The sequence below is a fragment of the Papaver somniferum genome, chromosome 2 (assembly GCF_003573695.1).
Source record: "Papaver somniferum cultivar HN1 chromosome 2, ASM357369v1, whole genome shotgun sequence".
Taxonomy (NCBI): domain Eukaryota; kingdom Viridiplantae; phylum Streptophyta; class Magnoliopsida; order Ranunculales; family Papaveraceae; genus Papaver; species Papaver somniferum.
This window is the reverse complement of record NC_039359.1, coordinates 201,716,323-201,734,332: the sequence shown is the minus strand read 5'-3', so window position 1 is coordinate 201,734,332 and position 18,010 is coordinate 201,716,323. Positions and strand designations below refer to the sequence as shown.

The 18,010-nt window shown below is 37.8% G+C and overlaps 1 protein-coding gene across 1 annotated transcript; it reads left to right on the top strand.

Moving 5' to 3' along the window:
• Positions 1 to 697: 697 nt before the first annotated feature.
• On the top strand, positions 698 to 1,559 carry LOC113352588. Its single transcript, XM_026596396.1, has 2 exons — positions 698 to 1,167; positions 1,343 to 1,559. Exons 1-2 carry the CDS (start codon positions 698 to 700, stop codon positions 1,557 to 1,559), a joined length of 687 nt encoding a protein of 228 aa, XP_026452181.1.
• The last annotated feature ends 16,451 nt before the right edge of the window (positions 1,560 to 18,010 follow it).

The following is an 18,010-nucleotide window of genomic DNA, read 5'->3' as shown; positions in this document are numbered from 1 at the left end:
GAATTGGAGATTGCAGATGGAAATCTAGTTTCCACTCCAGATCAAATTGCTGATACTCTTGTCATTTATTATAAGAAGAAATTTGAAGAGAAGCAAGTTGATTTTGTGGAAGAATTATTTGAAGTCATACCAAAAAATTTAACTGATGAGGATAATTTTTTTCTGGATGTTATTCCTAGTCAAATGGAAATTAAGGATGCAGTTTTTGGAATGGATGCAAACAGTGCTCCTGGGGCAGATGGATTCCCTGGTAGTTTCTATAGATTTGCATGGACAGTGGTGGGGAATGAGTTAGTGGAAGCTATACAATACTGCTAGAGAAACAGATTTATCCCCAAAGATTTTAATTCTAACTTCTTATTTCTCTTGCCAAAAGTTCAAGGAGCCAAAAGAGCAGAAAACTTCAGACCTATTGGCTTAACTAACTTCAATTTCAAAATTATCACAAGAATCATTACTAACAGAATTAGTACTGTGATTGGAAGAATGGTTCTATACAACAAGGTGTATTTATTAAAGGAAGGGATATTCATGAAAAAATTGTTTTAGCATCTGAACTTGTAAATGAGCTAAATGTTAAAAGAAGGGGTGGAAATGTTGGTCTCAAAATTGATATTACACAAGCATATGACTCATTGAGCTGGAGATTTATGTGTGAAGTTTTGAGAAGATTTGGTTTCTCAGAAATTGGTATTCAATGGCTCCAAAAAAAATTGAGTCTGCAAGAATTTCCGTCCTTATCAATGGTGGACCATGTGGATTCTTTGGAGCAGGGAGAGGACTGAGACAAGGTGATCCTCTATCACCAATCATGTTTTTCCTAGCAGAGGAGGTATTAAGTAGAAATATTTCAAAGTTTGTGCAAATGGGTAAAATTAAGCCAATGGTGAATAGGGGTGGATGCCAACCAACTCATCTGATGTTTGCAGATGATGTTTTTATCTTCTGTAATGGCCACAAGAAGACTTTAGAGTGTTTAACTGATTTGTTATTCAAATATCAAAATTCATCAGGTCAAGAAGTCAATAAGGCTAAAAGAAAATTCTTTGTGGGGGGTGTATCAATTTCAAGACAAGACAGTATTGCAGAGCAAATGCAGATGGAACTATATTCATTCCCTGATAAGTATTTGGGGGTTATTATTAAGGAAGAGTCAAGTCTCACCAAGTATGGGGGATTGTTGAAATGATGCAAAAAATGTTAGATGGCTGGATGGGGAAGTTACTAGCTTTTTCTGCAATATTAACATTGGTGAAATTTGTTTTATGCAGCATGCCCATTTAAAACTGTCAGTGTATAAGTAGCCTAAGAATGTGATTCAAGTGTGTGAAAGAATTATCAGAAACTTCTTATGGTTAGGTGATCCTTCAGTGAAGAAATTAGTGACTGTCAAATGGGATGAAGTTAATTCTCCAGTGGAAGAAGGAGGTTTGGGATTGAGGAGACTTGAAGTTATAAATAAAGCTCTACTAATGAAGTTACTTTGGAAAATTGAGACTGAAGATGTGGAGTGGAATTTGTTTATGAGAGCTAAATTCAAAGACAAGAATGTGAAATAGATTAAATACCATAAACAGTCTACAATTTGGCCTGGTCTTAAATGGGTTATTTCCGAGGTACAAGAAGGGAGCAGATGGATTGTTGGTGATGGGGAAAACATTTCAGTATGGAGAGATAAATGGATAAAGGACTATGCTATGATTAGGAGACATCCTAGGGATGAATATATAGTACAAAATGGTACAATGAGAGTAAAGTATCTAATTCATAATGGTGAATGGTGTATCCCTAAAGAAATGTTACAATACGTTGATGCTAGTGAACTACCAACTTTAGTGGGTGGAAATGATAAAAAAATTGGGCCAAGGACAAAGTAGGTAATTTTACAGTGGAAAAATGCATCTCAGATGATAAGGAGGAAGTATCCTGTAAAAGCTTGGGCACACCAGGTATGGCAACCTTGCATTCACCCTTACACTTCTACAAATTTATGGAAGATTTTGAGAGGTGCATGTGCAACCGAGAAATCAATAAGGAAAAAAGGTTTTTCAACAGTCTTTAAATGTTATTTTTGTGGTAAGGCTCAAGACACAATGGAGCATATTCTTTGGCATTGTGTTTTTAGTGAAACTGTATGGCACTGGCTTTGTGGGATTTTTCAATGCTCTTGTCCTCAAAGTTTTGATGAGATTCTGAACTTTGCAAAAGGGAAAAGTCCATCCATTAAAGAAGTGTGGTTCATATGTGCTTTCAATGTGATGGTAGAATTGTGGTTTACAAGAAATTCTGTGATTTATGAAGATGCAACTCCATCTGTGGATAAAATGAAAATGAAAAATCAATATATGTGCAAAGGAAGGATGTTAGAGAATTTCTCGGTTGGACCCACTAGCGTTGGTATGTCAAGTTAGTTGTCAATTTTAGTTGCCAAAATGCATTCTTGATTTAGCATACTAAAGATAGTTTCATACTAGATTAGGTCTAAGAAGAATCGAAGCTATCCTTAAAGGATGAAGATTGAAGACTACAAGAAGACATCAACAAGTACTTCATCAACAAAGGTATGTGATTGATTTCATTTGGATTCTTGTTCAATTCTACCTTTCTAATCTATCGAGATAAATGCTCACTCTATGGAAAACGTACACTTACGTATATATACTTGAGGTTATTTGATTCATAACTTTGATGACAATAAAATTTATCCCTATAGAGGCTCTCATGTTATAATGAATGAGCTTACGAATTCAACGAGCCAAGAATCACTCAATTCCGAGTTATAACGATGAAGTTATGAGTGATTTATTAAAGTAACAATTATAAGTGTTGCTGTAATTGTTACAATTCGTTAGTAGGAAACAATCCATGGACTGTTTGTAACGGTTCACGGACTTGGGCCTAATTACGTGACTAAAAGGCATTTTTGGTCAAGTTGGTGATGTTTCCTTATCTAGGCAAGATGGCTATTAATCCAAACATACTTGATTACCATATTAAAGTGTTTGTGATAACTTTTAATTCCCGCTTAATTTAAAATATGGTTTATTCACATAAATATAATATTTGCTAATTAATTATTTATTTAATTATTTTGGCAAGAGTTGTAACTTAGGAAAGACTCCCAAAATTAGGAGAGTATTGAAAAAGGAAAATAGATATGCTTAGCTTTCAAGCTACCTTTCACTATAAATAAAGGGTTCATGAGTGCTACACGTTTTCATCTCCTTTGGAAAATTTGTGTAAGCTTCATAAGGTTGTTTTCCATGTCTTTTGTTCTTCGTGAACAAGAGTGAGATAAAAGTATTTGTATTAGGGATCACAAAGCCGAGTTGAATTTAATCTTCGTGATTAATTATACAACTTGTAATCTAGGTTTTTCACCTCTTGTCTATTCTAAGGTTTTCTCTTCTGATATAAAACCGTTCAAGAGTTGTTGATCATAAACTCTAGGTTTTGATAGATTTCAGTTTCCGATCGTATACCAACACTTGTTAGTCGAAATCGGAAGCTAGAAAGAAAACTTCGATTAAGGTATCTCGTAAAAAAACCTTAAGAAGATTTAAACAAGATATCTCTAGATTTATTCTAGTTGTTCTTGTTGTAGAATCATTAGGTTTCTCTTCCTTTATCGAAGAGTATAAAAATCCCTAATCCACATGTTTATTTTGATATTACTTTTACCTACTAATTGTTTTTATCAAAATAAACACAAGATTTCCAAAACCTTGATTTACATGTAAAGGGAAATCAAATCGGTGTTTTGTGCAAACAAAAGATCCAATCGTATCAATCGTGTTGTTGTATCTTCTAAAGAGAGCCTTGGGTTCTGCTAGAAGATTTACGAGAAGAATTCCTAAAGACAGTCGGTGTTGTGCTAGGAGTTTTATTAGTGCTGAAGCAGGTATTACATCTAGTCCGAATAGGTAGTAGGAAATTAGTGTAACAGCTTATATAATCAGTGTGTGTTTATTCTGGACTAGGTCCCGGAGTTTTTCTGCATTTTCAGTTTCCTCGTTAACAAAATTTCTGGTGTCTGTGTTATTTCTTTTCCGCATTATATTTGTTTATATAATTGAAATATCACAGGTTGTGCATAAGTTCAATAAATTGTGAATCCGACCTTTAGGTTGTTGATAAAATTGATTGACACTTGGATATTGGTTTTTGATACCGTCCAAGTTATTTCTTATATTCAACCGGGCTCGAAAATTCCTATTTGTTTGATTGCGGATTGAATTGAGAAATTGAGATATAACTCTTTGATATACTTTTCTCAAGATTGAGTCTGACTGTCTAGTTGATTCTCTTGAAAGTATATTGGAGTCAGTCCATACAGATTGTCAAACGAATTATTGGGTGTGGTTGTTAGACCCCCGCTTTTTCAAAGGCAGCTTCAGAATGAGAGTTAAGATGTGGGGTACTATGTTTGATCTGCATGTAATGCTTCATTTTGGCATCTCAGGGGTGAAAACACAAACTATCAGAGTGAAGCAATGTTTCTTTACATTTCCCCATCAGAAACAAACACTAATTTGTTGTGATGGGGATAATAAGGGTAATCCAGTAATGGCAGGAATTGTCTTTATTGCCAGAAACCATTATGGTGATTGTGTGGGTGCAACTTAAGGGGGTCTAGGAATTGCCACAAATTACTTGGCAGAGGTGATGGCACTAGTAATTGCAGGTGAGTAGGATGTAACAAAAAAATTGGTGGATGTATGTTTCAGTTTGGATTCCAAGGCTGTGATAATGGCATTCTTAAACGATAAAGTACCTTGACTAAAATTAGATGAGCTATTCCCGAAATCACATTTAGGCACTCATATAGAGAGATCAATTTTTCTACTGATAAAATGGCCAAGAGAGGAGTACTACTGAACAGAGGTGAAGTGCATTACTTTGAAGAGAAACCTCCTTTTCTGGGCAAACTTGAGAATGGAAATAATGTTTATTTTAGATTTTAAAGAACTGGTTGCATTGGTTAGTGATGAGTGCCAAATAATGTATATATTTATCCCTTTTTGTTGGCATTTAACTCATCTTTTGTGCATTAATTCTACATTTTATCCCATATTCTGTATTTTCATTGTTTTCAAGAATAAATATTTTTCTTACTTAATTTTGCATTTTTAGGTAATAAATAAAGTTTGGATGAATAGCAGAGCGGAAAAGAGCAGAAAAGTAGTGAAAAGCCGGGAGAAATTACACAAGGAAGCCGCGAAGAATGTTGTGCACAAGACCAAAAGGCTAGAAGTGGGCTTGAAGAAGAAGAATTGTCCTTAAAGAAGATATGGGCTTGGCATACCCAAGGCCCAAAACCCTTACTCAAACACATTTCCACTATCCATGCCCGTCTCGGATTTCAGCCGTCAGATCGAAGCATCTCAGCATCCTACGGTCGCTCCATCATCGCACATCAAACTCCGAAGCCCCCGCTTTACATCGCAACGCCCATCTCCATCTTGGGTCGTCCGTTTTGCGACATCCCTTCATCCGACGGTCGCTCCACGCTTACCTCCATATCGCCGTTGGATCCACCTACCATCTTCCCATCCATCGCTCCTTGTCGCAGATCATCAAACCGAGCTATCCCCGCTTCACACCCTAGCATCCAGAACCCATCGACCTAAAACAAGAATCTCCTTCTTCCCAAATCAATTTTCCCCAAATTTCTCTCTTCCTCCCCCGACAGTTGCAGTCGAGCTCTGCTCCTGCCTCTCTTCAATGTCCACTGCCATCCTCTGCCTCACTACCACCACAACCACTCGACAGCAACAAAGCCCGAAATCCCTATCCCCCTAACCTAGTTGTTTTACCACCTCTCACCTTTCCTCACTAAAACCTAGGTGAGGGCAGATAAAACACCTCGAGTTAGGGCATCAGTAGAGTTGTTGGAGCAGGAGGAAGAACAAGTACAGAGGAGTTATGGGTCGACAACAATTTCAGAGAATTAGGTGAGATTTCTCCAATTTCTAAAAGCCCTAATTTCTCAAATTTGGGGATTTTGATTGTAAACCCTAATTGGGTATTGGGTATAAATATGGGTGTGGGATTAGTGTTAAAGACATGCTGGAATAACCAGTGTCCAGAACTGTTATGTTCTGTTAATGTTTTTTTTCTTCAATTTGTGCTGTTTCATGCACTGCTCCTGTTTAATCATGTATTTGTTCTGTTCAAATTGTTGTTCATGTTAAGCTGCTGTTAATGTTAGTTCACTGTGATGTTTAGTTTCTTCAATTTTCCTAGTGCATTTTCCTGTTGATGTTTGTGTTCCATGTAATGTTAATGTACTTGTTATGTGATACATGTTTAGTGGAATGTTAGGCTAGAAACCTCAGTGCACTGATTTGATTGAGCAATGGGAGAAATTAGTGCTCATAGCAAGCTAATTCTCTTTCCATTCCATTTGTATGCTTAGGATGCACTGATTTGATTGAGCAATGGGAGAAATTAGTGCTCATAGCAAGCTAATTCTCTTTCCATTCCATTTGTGTGCCTAGGCTCACCCTCACCATCTCAACTGCAACCTCCTCCCTGCCCTTGGCTTAGGCCTTGGTTTATCTCTTTGTCATTCTTTATGCCATTATCACCTTCACCATCATCATTGTTGTTTGCTGTTTGCTTATGCCATTGTTAATATGCACATGTAGATTACTGTTGTTTTATCATTGTATATATTGCCACATTGTATATATTGATACTATCTCCATTGCCATCCTCACTGCCTTGGTCTTTCCCTTTGCTAGATTGCCTTGTTTTGCCCTGTTTTCTTACCTTTTCTCCTGCTACTTCAACTTCCGCTGCTGCTGCTGCTTTCTTTCCCCTGCTGTGCAGTACTGCTGCTGCACTGCTTTCTTTTCCTTGCTGCTACTACTTGCTGTTGTTGTGCTGCTGCTGTGCAGTGCTGCTGCTGCTTTCTTTTTCTTGCTACTGCTGCTACAACCCTGTTGCTGCTGCTGTTTTCTCCAGCTTTGCTACTGCAGCTGTTTGCTTTCCTTCCTCTTTGCACTGCTGCTGCTGCTTCCTCTTCAAAGCCCAGCTCAACCCAAGGCTCAAATCACATCACAAGCTCAGTCCATCTGTAGTCCACTGAGCCCAAGCCTAATTCAGAGACCAAAGCCGAAGTTCACAGTTCATCATTCAAAGGCCCAAAGCCTAGTGTAATTCAAGACCAACTGAGCCCAAGCTCAGTTCATTTCATTGTTAAAAACAAACCCATTAGGCCCAATTTACTCAAAGGGTATTCAAAGCCCAACAATAGCCATTTTAGAGCCCAAAATAGCTAGAGAACTCCAAACACTCCCAATCTCTGTGGATCGACCCGTACTTGCACGAGCTACAACCGACGACCGTGCACTTGCGATATTACTGTAGGCCCGTTTTTATTACGCTTAATTTTCACGCTTTCCCAGGCCTACCAAGTTTTTGGCGCCGCTGCCGGGGACCATTTTGCATTTAAATATAATATCGTTGAGGCCTACCAAGTTTTTGGCGTCGCTGCCGGGGATTGGTGCTGTGTTTTTCTTGTAGTTTTATTAGCTATTTTTGCATTTCACTGCATAGCATTTGCATCTGCATCTGCTTCACTTCATTTGCTGTTGGACCTGCTGTTCTGAACCTGTTTTCCTCTGCTGGGACGCCACCAAGGAAAAGAACCAAAGCCCAACTGGGTTTTTGCAACAATATCAGAGCAGCTGGGCTGTGCTTAAAAGGTAACCCATTTAAGAGAACCCGAATTGTGGGCTTCCAATTTTTAATTGTGGGCTTGTAATATTAAAGCCAATTTTTGGGCTTCTCTTATTTTCTGTTGGGTTTGTAATAATTTATTTGTGGGCTTGTTTGTTTAATTTGTGGGCTTGTATTTAATTTTTGTGAGCTTGTTTAATTTGGACTTGTATTTTGTATTCTGGGTTTTTAAACCCAGCTGAGCTTGTAACCGATCACGCTAGTTGAACTCGTTAGTGGGCCGAGTACCCAAATTCTAGGCCGAGATTTTGGACTCAGTTCCACCAAAAGTTTTCAACCAAGCGGAGCCAAAGCAAACACAAAAGGCTTGCACAGTGGGCTTGCTCCCATTCAAAAAAAAAAACCAAATTTTATTTTCTTTTTTTTTTTAAAAAAAAAAAATAATAAAAAACAAAATTTTTACTTTTCTCCCATCCAAAAACCAAATTTTACTTGCTCCCATTTTAAACCAAAAGTTTTATTTTACTCCCATTTCAAAACCAAATTTTCAAATATCCCATCAAAAACCAAAATTTTCCCAAAAATCCAAACCCATTAAAACCAAATAGTGGGCTTTGTGTCTTTTCAAAATGGACCAACCTCATGCTCTCCATGAATACATGTATCCGTCAATAAAAATTCCATTATCATGTATTGTATTACCTCAAACCAATAACCCTTTTAAAATAAATGCAAGCATGATACAAATACTTCCTATATTTCGAGGGTTCGATTCTGAGAACCCTTATACTCATGTAAGAGAGTTTGAACAAATTTGTCGGACTATGCAACCTGATCATATGTCCGAAGACTCTCTGAAATTGCGTTTGTTTACATTTTCTTTAAAGGAAAGGGCCAAAACATGGTTTTACGGTTTGAGACCACAATCAATCAACACTTGGGACCAACTCACAGATCTATTTTTCAAAAAATTCTTTCCACATCATAGGACCATCGCTATTCGTCAAAAGTATCAATTTTTGTCCAATTGGATGAGGAAACTGTTTTTCACTATTTTGAACGTTTTAATGATTTGTTGAGCGAATGTCCGCACCATGGATTTGAGAAGTGGAGACTTGTCGTCATCCTCTATGAGGGACTAGACTTTAAATCTCGAACCATGGTTGAGTCTATGTGTAATGGTGAGTTTATTGATAAATCTGTGGATGATGCATGGAATTTTTTAGCCGAGATTGCAGAGAAAACCCATCAATGGGAATCCGTTAGGGAAACAGGAACAACACCACATGATATGAGTCACCCCCATGAATTAGAGTTTTATTCTTGTAATAGCTCCGACCTTAGGATTGAAAATTATCCTAGATTGCAAAATCCCTATCATGATGATGATGATGATTATGATGTTATGTTAGAAGAACATGTCTATACTGAAAATGTTATGGAACCTTTGGGTTCAAATACATTAGGCTTCTCTGCCCGACCTTAATGCATGATATTTCTTCTAGTATTCCATGTGATGTTTCCCCTGATGTGCCGATACACGAGAATAAATCTGTTGATGATGTTGATGATTCTGATTGTGATCTTGCCAATTTGATTGATGATTGTGAGCATGATGTGACATGTGTAGATGAGTTAGGAGATTTTGATTTGATTGATAATGATATGCCTATTCTTCTACCTAAGTCACAATCTGATGGCCTTCCACCCAACCTAGATTTGGTTTGTACCGATATTGTAAAACCAATTTTTATGAAAATGCCTAATCTAGGTTTGGAACTGTGTGCTTCCCAAGTCCTTTTGGACTATTTCGCTTCTAAGTATAATATCTTTGAGGAACCACAGTTGGAAATTGCATGTGTACCCGTCCCTAGCGAAGTTCATTTCGAGCTAGACCTTGTGCATGATGAACCCCCGAAACTGCGCGATTTTGTTTTCAAAATTATATCTTCTGTAAAATCCAGGTTTGGGGGTAGCTCATTTTTTTTCACAGCTTCACTTGCATGCCTACCATATTATTATTGTGTGAAGCTGTTGAAACCTCTACACTTTGTCTTTTGGGTTGATCCTCAACTCTTTAGATTGTTAGTGTATGGTGAATTTTTGTATATAATCCAGTAGATAAAATTTCTTAAAAACCCTTTTGTTCCTTTTGTATATATTTTGCTAATCCAATATGATCTCGGCTGAAATATGTTGGATTGTTTGCCTTGAATAACGGAGTTTTAATTCTGCTTTCGCCGAAATCGGGTATTCTCTCTCCTTTTACTCTACTCAGCATGTCCCTTTCCATATGTTGCATTTTAATTCTTTCCATATTTTGAAACATTGAGGACAATGTTTAGTTTAGGTTTGGGGGTATAGAGTAGGTACCACGATAATATGCCATAATTGAAAACAAAACTCCATTTTTGAAAAATTGAAAAATTCCAAAAAAATTGAAAAATCAAAAAAAATTAAAAAAAAATTAAAAAATCATAAAAATGGAGCTCATTTACCTTGAAATGTTGACTCTTGTGCAAATATGTTTTTATTAGGAGTCTTAGTCTAGATATTTAGGCACCCTGATTCTAGCACAATTCACATAGTGATAAGAAATTTGCACGCGCACGATCTACCAATACATGTATGGCCTCGATCTTCAAGGTGTTTGATAGGAAGTTACGATTGCCAATCACTTTAGAATACTGAACGAAACTTGACTAGCTTGTTCTTTGGTTGGTTGGGATAGAAGGTGGAGGTTACATTAAGAAAGACAACCATCGAATTTAACTGGGTGCATCAAAAAGGGCTACCTCTTGCAAAGTGTCATGTAATTTTTGTTTCTTTTTGTTATGTATCAAAAAGCTACCATATGTAAAAATCAATTTCAAGTTCTTGTTCAAAAAAAAAAAAAAAAAAAAAAAGAATGAAAAAAAAAAATAAAAAATCAATCAAGTATTTATCAATTCCATCCTCTCTTGTTCCAAAAATAAAAAGAGAATAGTCAATGTAAATAAGAGTCATGTAAATAGTCATTTGTTGTAATAAGCAAGGAGGGTGTATGCCATTGATGTACAACGCGAGTAATTGTGAAATACCTCCAACTCATTCACAATTCTCGTAAAGTCCGGACAGCTAGCTAGATTTCGACCTTGGTTCGTAGCCTGAGAAACTATCTCTTGTGATTAGTAGTCATAACTTCAGATCTTTCTTTACACATGTGTAGATACACTTTACACTCTTATCACATGTCTTTTTTGTTATCAGTGCTAGGATTGTGCCTTCGATAGCTAGATTGACATCTCCATTTTGCTGTGAGCTTAACTAACTTGCACATGTCACATTTGATGGAATCTGAGCTATATTTTGTCCTTAGGTTTTGTAGGTACACCTCTGGTAAACCTTCACGAGACTTCAACTCGTCCACTAGGGACACTTAGTGGTTTAAAAGGCTTAGTGCATACGCTAAATGCATTCGAGAGACCAGCGACAGTGGTATAGGTAGGATTTCCTTAGTTTTGTTTTACTTGAGGACAAGTAAAATTCAGGTTTGGGGGTATTTGATGAGTGCCAAAATGTATATATTTATCCCTTTTTGTTGGCATTTAACTCATCTTTTGTGCATTAATTCTACATTTTATCCCATATTCTGTATTTTCATTGTTTTCAAGAATAAATATTTTTCTTACTTAATTTTGCATTTTTAGGTAATAAATAAAGTTTGGATGAATAGCAGAGCGGAAAAGAGCAGAAAAGTAGTGAAAAGCCGGGAGAAATTACACAAGGAAGCCGCGAAGAATGTTGTGCACAAGACCAAAAGGCTAGAAGTGGGCTTGAAGAAGAAGAATTGTCCTTAAAGAAGATATGGGCTTGGCATACCCAAGGCCCAAAACCCTTACTCAAACACATTTCCACTATCCAAGCCCGTCTCGGATTTCAGCCGTCAGATCGAAGCATCTCAGCATCCTACGGTCGCTCCATCATCGCACATCAAACTCCGAAGCCCCCGCTTTACATCGCAACGCCCATCTCCATCTTGGGTCGTCCGTTTTGCTACATCCCTTCATCGACGGTCGCTCCACGCTTACCTCCGTATCGCCGTTGGATCCACCTACCATCTTCCCATCCATCGCTCCTTGTCACAGATCATCAAACCGAGCTATCCCCGCTTCACACCCTAGCATCCAGAACCCATCGACCTAAAACAAGAATCTCCTTCTTCCCAAATCAATTTTCCCCAAATTTCTCTCTTCCTCCTCCGACAGTTGCAGTCGAGCTCTGCTCCTGCCTCTCTTCCATGTCCACTGCCACCTCTGCCTCACTACCACCACAACCACTCGACAGCAACAAAGCCCGAAATCCCTATCCCCCTAACCTAGTTGTTTTACCATCTCTCACCTTTCCTCACTAAAACCTAGGTGAGGGCAGATAAAACACCTCGAGTTAGGGCATCAGTAGAGTTGTTGGAGCAGGAGGAAGAACAAGTACAGAGGAGTTATGGGTCGACAACAATTTCAGAGAATTAGGTGAGATTTCTCCAATTTCTAAAAGCCCTAATTTCTCAAATTTGGGGATTTTGATTGTAAACCCTAATTGGGTATTGGGTATAAATATGGGTGTGGGATTAGTGTTAAAGACATGCTGGAATAGCCAGTGTCCAGAACTGTTATGTTTTGTTAATGTTTTTTTTCTTCAATTTGTGCTGTTTCATGCACTGCTCCTGTTTAATCATGTATGTGTTCTGTTCAAATTGTTGTTCATGTTAGTTCACTGTGATGTTTAGTTTCTTCAATTTTCCTAGTGCATTTTCCTGTTGATGTTTGTGTTCCATGTAATGTTAATGTACCTGTTATGTGATACATGTTTAGTGGAATGTTAGGCTAGAAACCTCAGTGCACTGATTTGATTGAGCAATGGGAGAAATTAGTGCTCATAGCAAGATAATTCTCTTTCCATTCCATTTGTATGCTTAGGATGCACTGATTTGATTGAGCAATGGGAGAAATTAGTGCTCATAGCAAGCTAATTCTCTTTCCATTCCATTTGTATGCCTAGGCTCACCCTCACCATCTCAACTGCAACCTCCTCCCTGCCCTTGGCTTAGGCCTTGGTTTATCTCTTTGTCATTCTTTATGCCATTATCACCTTCACCATCATCATTGTTGTTTGCTGTTTGCTTATGCCATTGTTAATATGCACATGTAGATTACTGTTGTTTATCATTGTATATATTGCCACATTGTATATATTGATACTATCTCCATTGCCATCCTCACTGCCTTGGTCTTTCCCTTTGCTAGATTGCCTTGTTTTGCCCTGTTTTCTTCCCTTTTCTCCTGCTACTTCAACTTCCGCTGCTGCTGCTGCTTTTTTTCCCCTGCTGTGCAGTACTGCTGCTGCACTGCTTTCTTTTCCTTGCTGCTACTACTTGCTGTTGTTGTGCTGCTGCTGTGCAGTGCTGCTGCTGCTTTCTTTTTCTTGCTACTGCTGCTGCAACCCTGTTGCTGCTGTTTTCTCCAGCTTTGCTACTGCAGCTGTTTGCTTTCCTTCCTCTTTGCACTGCTGCTGCTGCTTCCTCTTCAAAGCCCAGCTCAACCCAAGGCTCAAATCACATCACAAGCTCAGTCCATCTGTAGTCCACTGAGCCCAAGCCTAATTCAGAGACCAAAGCCCAAGTTCACAGTTCATCATTCAAAGGCCCAAAGCCTAGTGTAATTCAAGACCAACTGAGCCCAAGCTCAGTTCATTTCATTGTTAAAAACAAACCCATTAGGCCCAATTTACTCAAAGGGTATTCAAAGCCCAACAATAGCCATCTTAGAGCCCAAAATAGCTAGAGAACTCCAAACACTCCCAATCTCTGTGGATCGACCCGTACTTGCACGAGCTACAACCGACGACCGTGCACTTGCGGTATTACTGTAGGCCCGTTTTTATTACGCTTAATTTTCACGCTTTCCCAGGCATACCAAGTTTTTGGCGCCGCTGCCGGGGACCATTTTGCATTTAAATATAATATCTTTGAGGCCTACCAAGTTTTTGGCGTCGCTGCCGGGGATTGGTGCTGTGTTTTTCTTGTAGTTTTATTAGCTATTTTTGCATTTCACTGCATAGCATTTGCATCTGCATCTGCTTCACTTCATTTGCTGTTGGACCTGCTGTTCTGAACCTGTTTTTCCTCTGCTGGGACGCCACCAAGGAAAAGAACCAAAGCCCAACTGGGTTTTTGCAACAATATCAGAGCAGCTGGGCTGTGCTTAAAAGGTAACCCATTTAAGAGAACCCGAATTGTGGGCTTCCAATTTTTAATTGTGGGCTTGTAATATTAAAGCCAATTTTTGGGCTTCTCTTATTTTCTGTTGGGTTTGTAATAATTTATTTGTGGGCTTGTTTGTTTAATTTGTGGGCTTGTATTTAATTTTTGTGAGCTTTTTAATTTGGACTTGTATTTTGTATTCTGGGTTTTTAAACCCAGCTGAGCTTGTAACCGATCACGCTAGGTTAACTCGTTAGTGGGCCGGTACCCAAATTCAGGCCGAGTTTTGTGGACTCAGTTTCACCAAACGTTTTAAAACCAGCTGAGCCAAAGCAAACACAAAACCAACAGTGGGCGTGCTCCCATTTCAAAAACCAAATTTTATTTTCTTCATTTTATTGTTCTTAAAAAAAAAAAAAAAAAAAAACCAAAATTTTCTTTTGCTCCCAATTTTAAAACCAAATTTCTACTTTGCTCCCATTTTTAAACCAAATTTTCTTTTTCAAATATATCCCATCAAAACCAAAATATTCCCATAAAAAACCAAATTTTTGAATACCCATTAAAACCAAATAGTGGGCTTTGTGTCTTTTCAATATGGGCCAACCTAGTGCTCTCCATGAATACATGTATCCCACAATAAAAATTCCATTATCATGTATTGTATTACCTCAAACCAATACCCCTTTTAAAATAAATGCAAGCATGATACAAATACTTCATATATTTCGAGGGTTCGATTCTGAGAACCCCTATACTCATGTAAGAGAGTTTGAACAAATTTGTCGGACTATGCAACCTGATCATATGTCCGAAGACTCTCTGAAATTGCGTTTGTTTACATTTTCTTTAAAGGAAAGGGCCAAAACATGGTTTTACGGTTTGAGACCACAATCAATCAACACTTGGGACCAACTCACAGATCTATTTTTCAAAAAATTCTTTCCACATCATAGGACCATCGCTATTCGTCAAAGTATCAATTATTTTGTCCAATTGGATGAGGAAACTGTTTTTCACTATTTTGAACGTTTTAATGATTTGTTGAGCGAATGTCCGCACCATGGATTTGAGAAGTGGAGACTTGTCGTCATCCTCTATGAGGGACTAGACTTTAAATCTCGAACCATGGTTGAGTCTATGTGTAATGGTGAGTTTATTGATAAATCTGTGGATGATGCATGGAATTTTTTAGCCGAGATTGCAGAGAAAACCCATCAATGGGAATCCGTTAGGGAAACAGGAACAACACCACATGATATGAGTCACCCCCATGAATTAGAGTTTTATTCTTGTAATAGCTCCGACCTTAGGATTGAAAATTATCCTAGATTGCAAAATCCCTATCATGATGATGATGATGATTATGATGTTATGTTAGAAGAACATGTCTATACTGAAAATGTTATGGAACCTTTGGGTTCAAATACATTAGGCTTCTCTGCCCCGACCTTAATGCATGATATTTCTTCTAGTATTCCATGTGATGTTTCCCCTGATGTGCCGATACACGAGAATAAATCTGTTGATGATGTTGATGATTCTGATTGTGATCTTGCCAATTTGATTGATGATTGTGAGCATGATGTGACATGTGTAGATGAGTTAGGAGATTTTGATTTGATTGATAATGATATGCCTATTCTTCTACCTAAGTCACAATCTGATGGCCTTCCACCCAACCTAGATTTGGTTTGTACCATATTGTAAAACCAATTTTTGAAAATGCCTAATCTAGGTTTGGAACTGTGTGCTTCCCAAGTCCTTTGGACTATTTGCTTCTAAGTATAATATCTTTGAGGAACCACAGTTGGAAATTGCATGTTTGCCCGTCCCTAGCACAGTTCATTTCGAGCTAGACCTTGTGCATGATGAACCCCCAAACTGCGCGATTTTGTTTTCAAAATTATATCTTCTGTAAAATCCAGGTTTGGGGGTAGCTCATTTTTTTCACAGTTCACTTGCATGCCTACCATATTATTATTGTGTGAAGCTGTTGAAACCTCTACACTTTGTCTTTTGGGTTGATCCTCAACTCTTTAGATTGTTAGTGTATGGTGAATTTTTGTATATAATCCAGTAGATAAAATTTCTTAAAAACCCTTTTGTTCCTTTTGTATATATTTTGCTAATCCAATATGATCTCGGCTGAAATATGTTGGATTGTTTGCCTTGAATAACGGAGTTTTAATTCTGCTTTCGCCGAAATCGGGTATTCTCTCTCCTTTTACTCTACTCAGCATGTCCCTTTCCATATGTTGCATTTTAATTCTTTCCATATTTTGAAACATTGAGGACAATGTTTAGTTTAGGTTTGGGGGTATAGAGTAGGTACCACGATAATATGCCATAATTGAAAACAAAACTCCATCTTTTTGAAAAAATTGAAAAATTCCAAAAAAATTGAAAAATCAAAATAAAAAATTTAAAAAAAAAATTAAAAAAATCATAAAAATGGAGCTCATTTACCTTGAAATGTTGACTCTTGTGCAAATATGTATTTTTATTAGGAGTCTTAGTCTAGATATTTAGGCACCCTGATTCTAGCACAATTCACATAGTGATAAGAAATTTGCACGCGCACGATCTACCAATACATGTATGGCCTCGATCTTCAAGGTGTTTGATAGGAAGTTACGATTGCCAATCACTTTAGAATACTGAACGAAACTTGACTAGCTTGTTCTTTGGTTGGTTGGGATAGAAGGTGGAGGTTACATTAAGAAAGACAACCATCGAATTTAACTGGGTGCATCAAAAAGGGCTACCTCTTGCAAAGTGTCATGTAATTTTTTGTTTCTTTTTGTTATGTATCAAAAAAGCTACCATATGTAAAAATCAATTTCAAGTTCTTGTTCAAAAAAAAAAAAAAAAAAAAAAAAATGAAAAAAAAAATAAAAAAATCAATCAAGTATTTATCAATTCCATCCTCTCTTGTTCCAAAAATAAAAGAGAAGTCAATGTAAATAAGAGTCATGTAAATAGTCATTTTGTTGTAATAAGCAAGGAGGGTGTATGCCATTGATGTACAACGCGAGTAATTGTGAAATACCTCCAACTCATTCACAATTCTCGTAAAGTCCGGACAGCTAGCTAGATTTCGACCTTGGTTCTAGCCTGAGAAACTATCTCTTGGTGATTAGTAGTCATAACTTCAGATCTTTCTTTACACATGTGTAGATACACTTTACACTCTTATCACATGTCTTTTTTTGTTATCAGTGCTAGGATTGTGCCTTCGATAGCTAGATTGACATCTCCATTTTGCTGTGAGCTTAACTAACTTGCACATGTCACATTTGATGGAATCTGAGCTCATATTTTGTCCTTAGGTTTTGTAGGTACACCTCTGGTAAACCTTCACGAGACTTCAACTCGTCCACTAGGGACACTTAGTGGTTTAAAAGGCTTAGTGCATACGCTAAATGCATTCGAGAGACCAGCGACAGTGGTATAGGTAGGATTTCCTTAGTTTTGTTTTACTTGAGGACAAGTAAAATTCAGGTTTGGGGGTATTTGATGAGTGCCAAATAATGTATATATTTATCCCTTTTTGTTGGCATTTAACTCATCTTTTGTGCATTAATTCTACATTTTATCCCATATTCTGTATTTTCATTGTTTTCAAGAATAAATATTTTTTTACTTAATTTTGCATTTTTAGGTAATAAATAAAGTTTGGATGAATAGCAGAGCGGAAAAGAGCAGAAAAGTAGTGAAAAGCCGGGAGAAATTACACAAGGAAGCCGCGAAGAATGTTGTGCACAAGACCAAAAGGCTAGAAGTGGGCTTGAAGAAGAAGAATTGTCCTTAAAGAAGATATGGGCTTGGCATACCCAAGGCCCAAAACCCTTACTCAAACACATTTCCACTATCCAAGCCCGTCTCGGATTTCAGCCGTCAGATCGAAGCATCTCAGCATCCTACGGTCGCTCCATCATCGCACATCAAACTCCGAAGCCCCCGCTTTACATCGCAACGCCCATCTCCATCTTGGGTCGTCCGTTTTGCTACATCCCTTCATCCGACGGTCGCTCCACGCTTACCTCCGTATCGCCGTTGGATCCACCTACCATCTTCCCATCC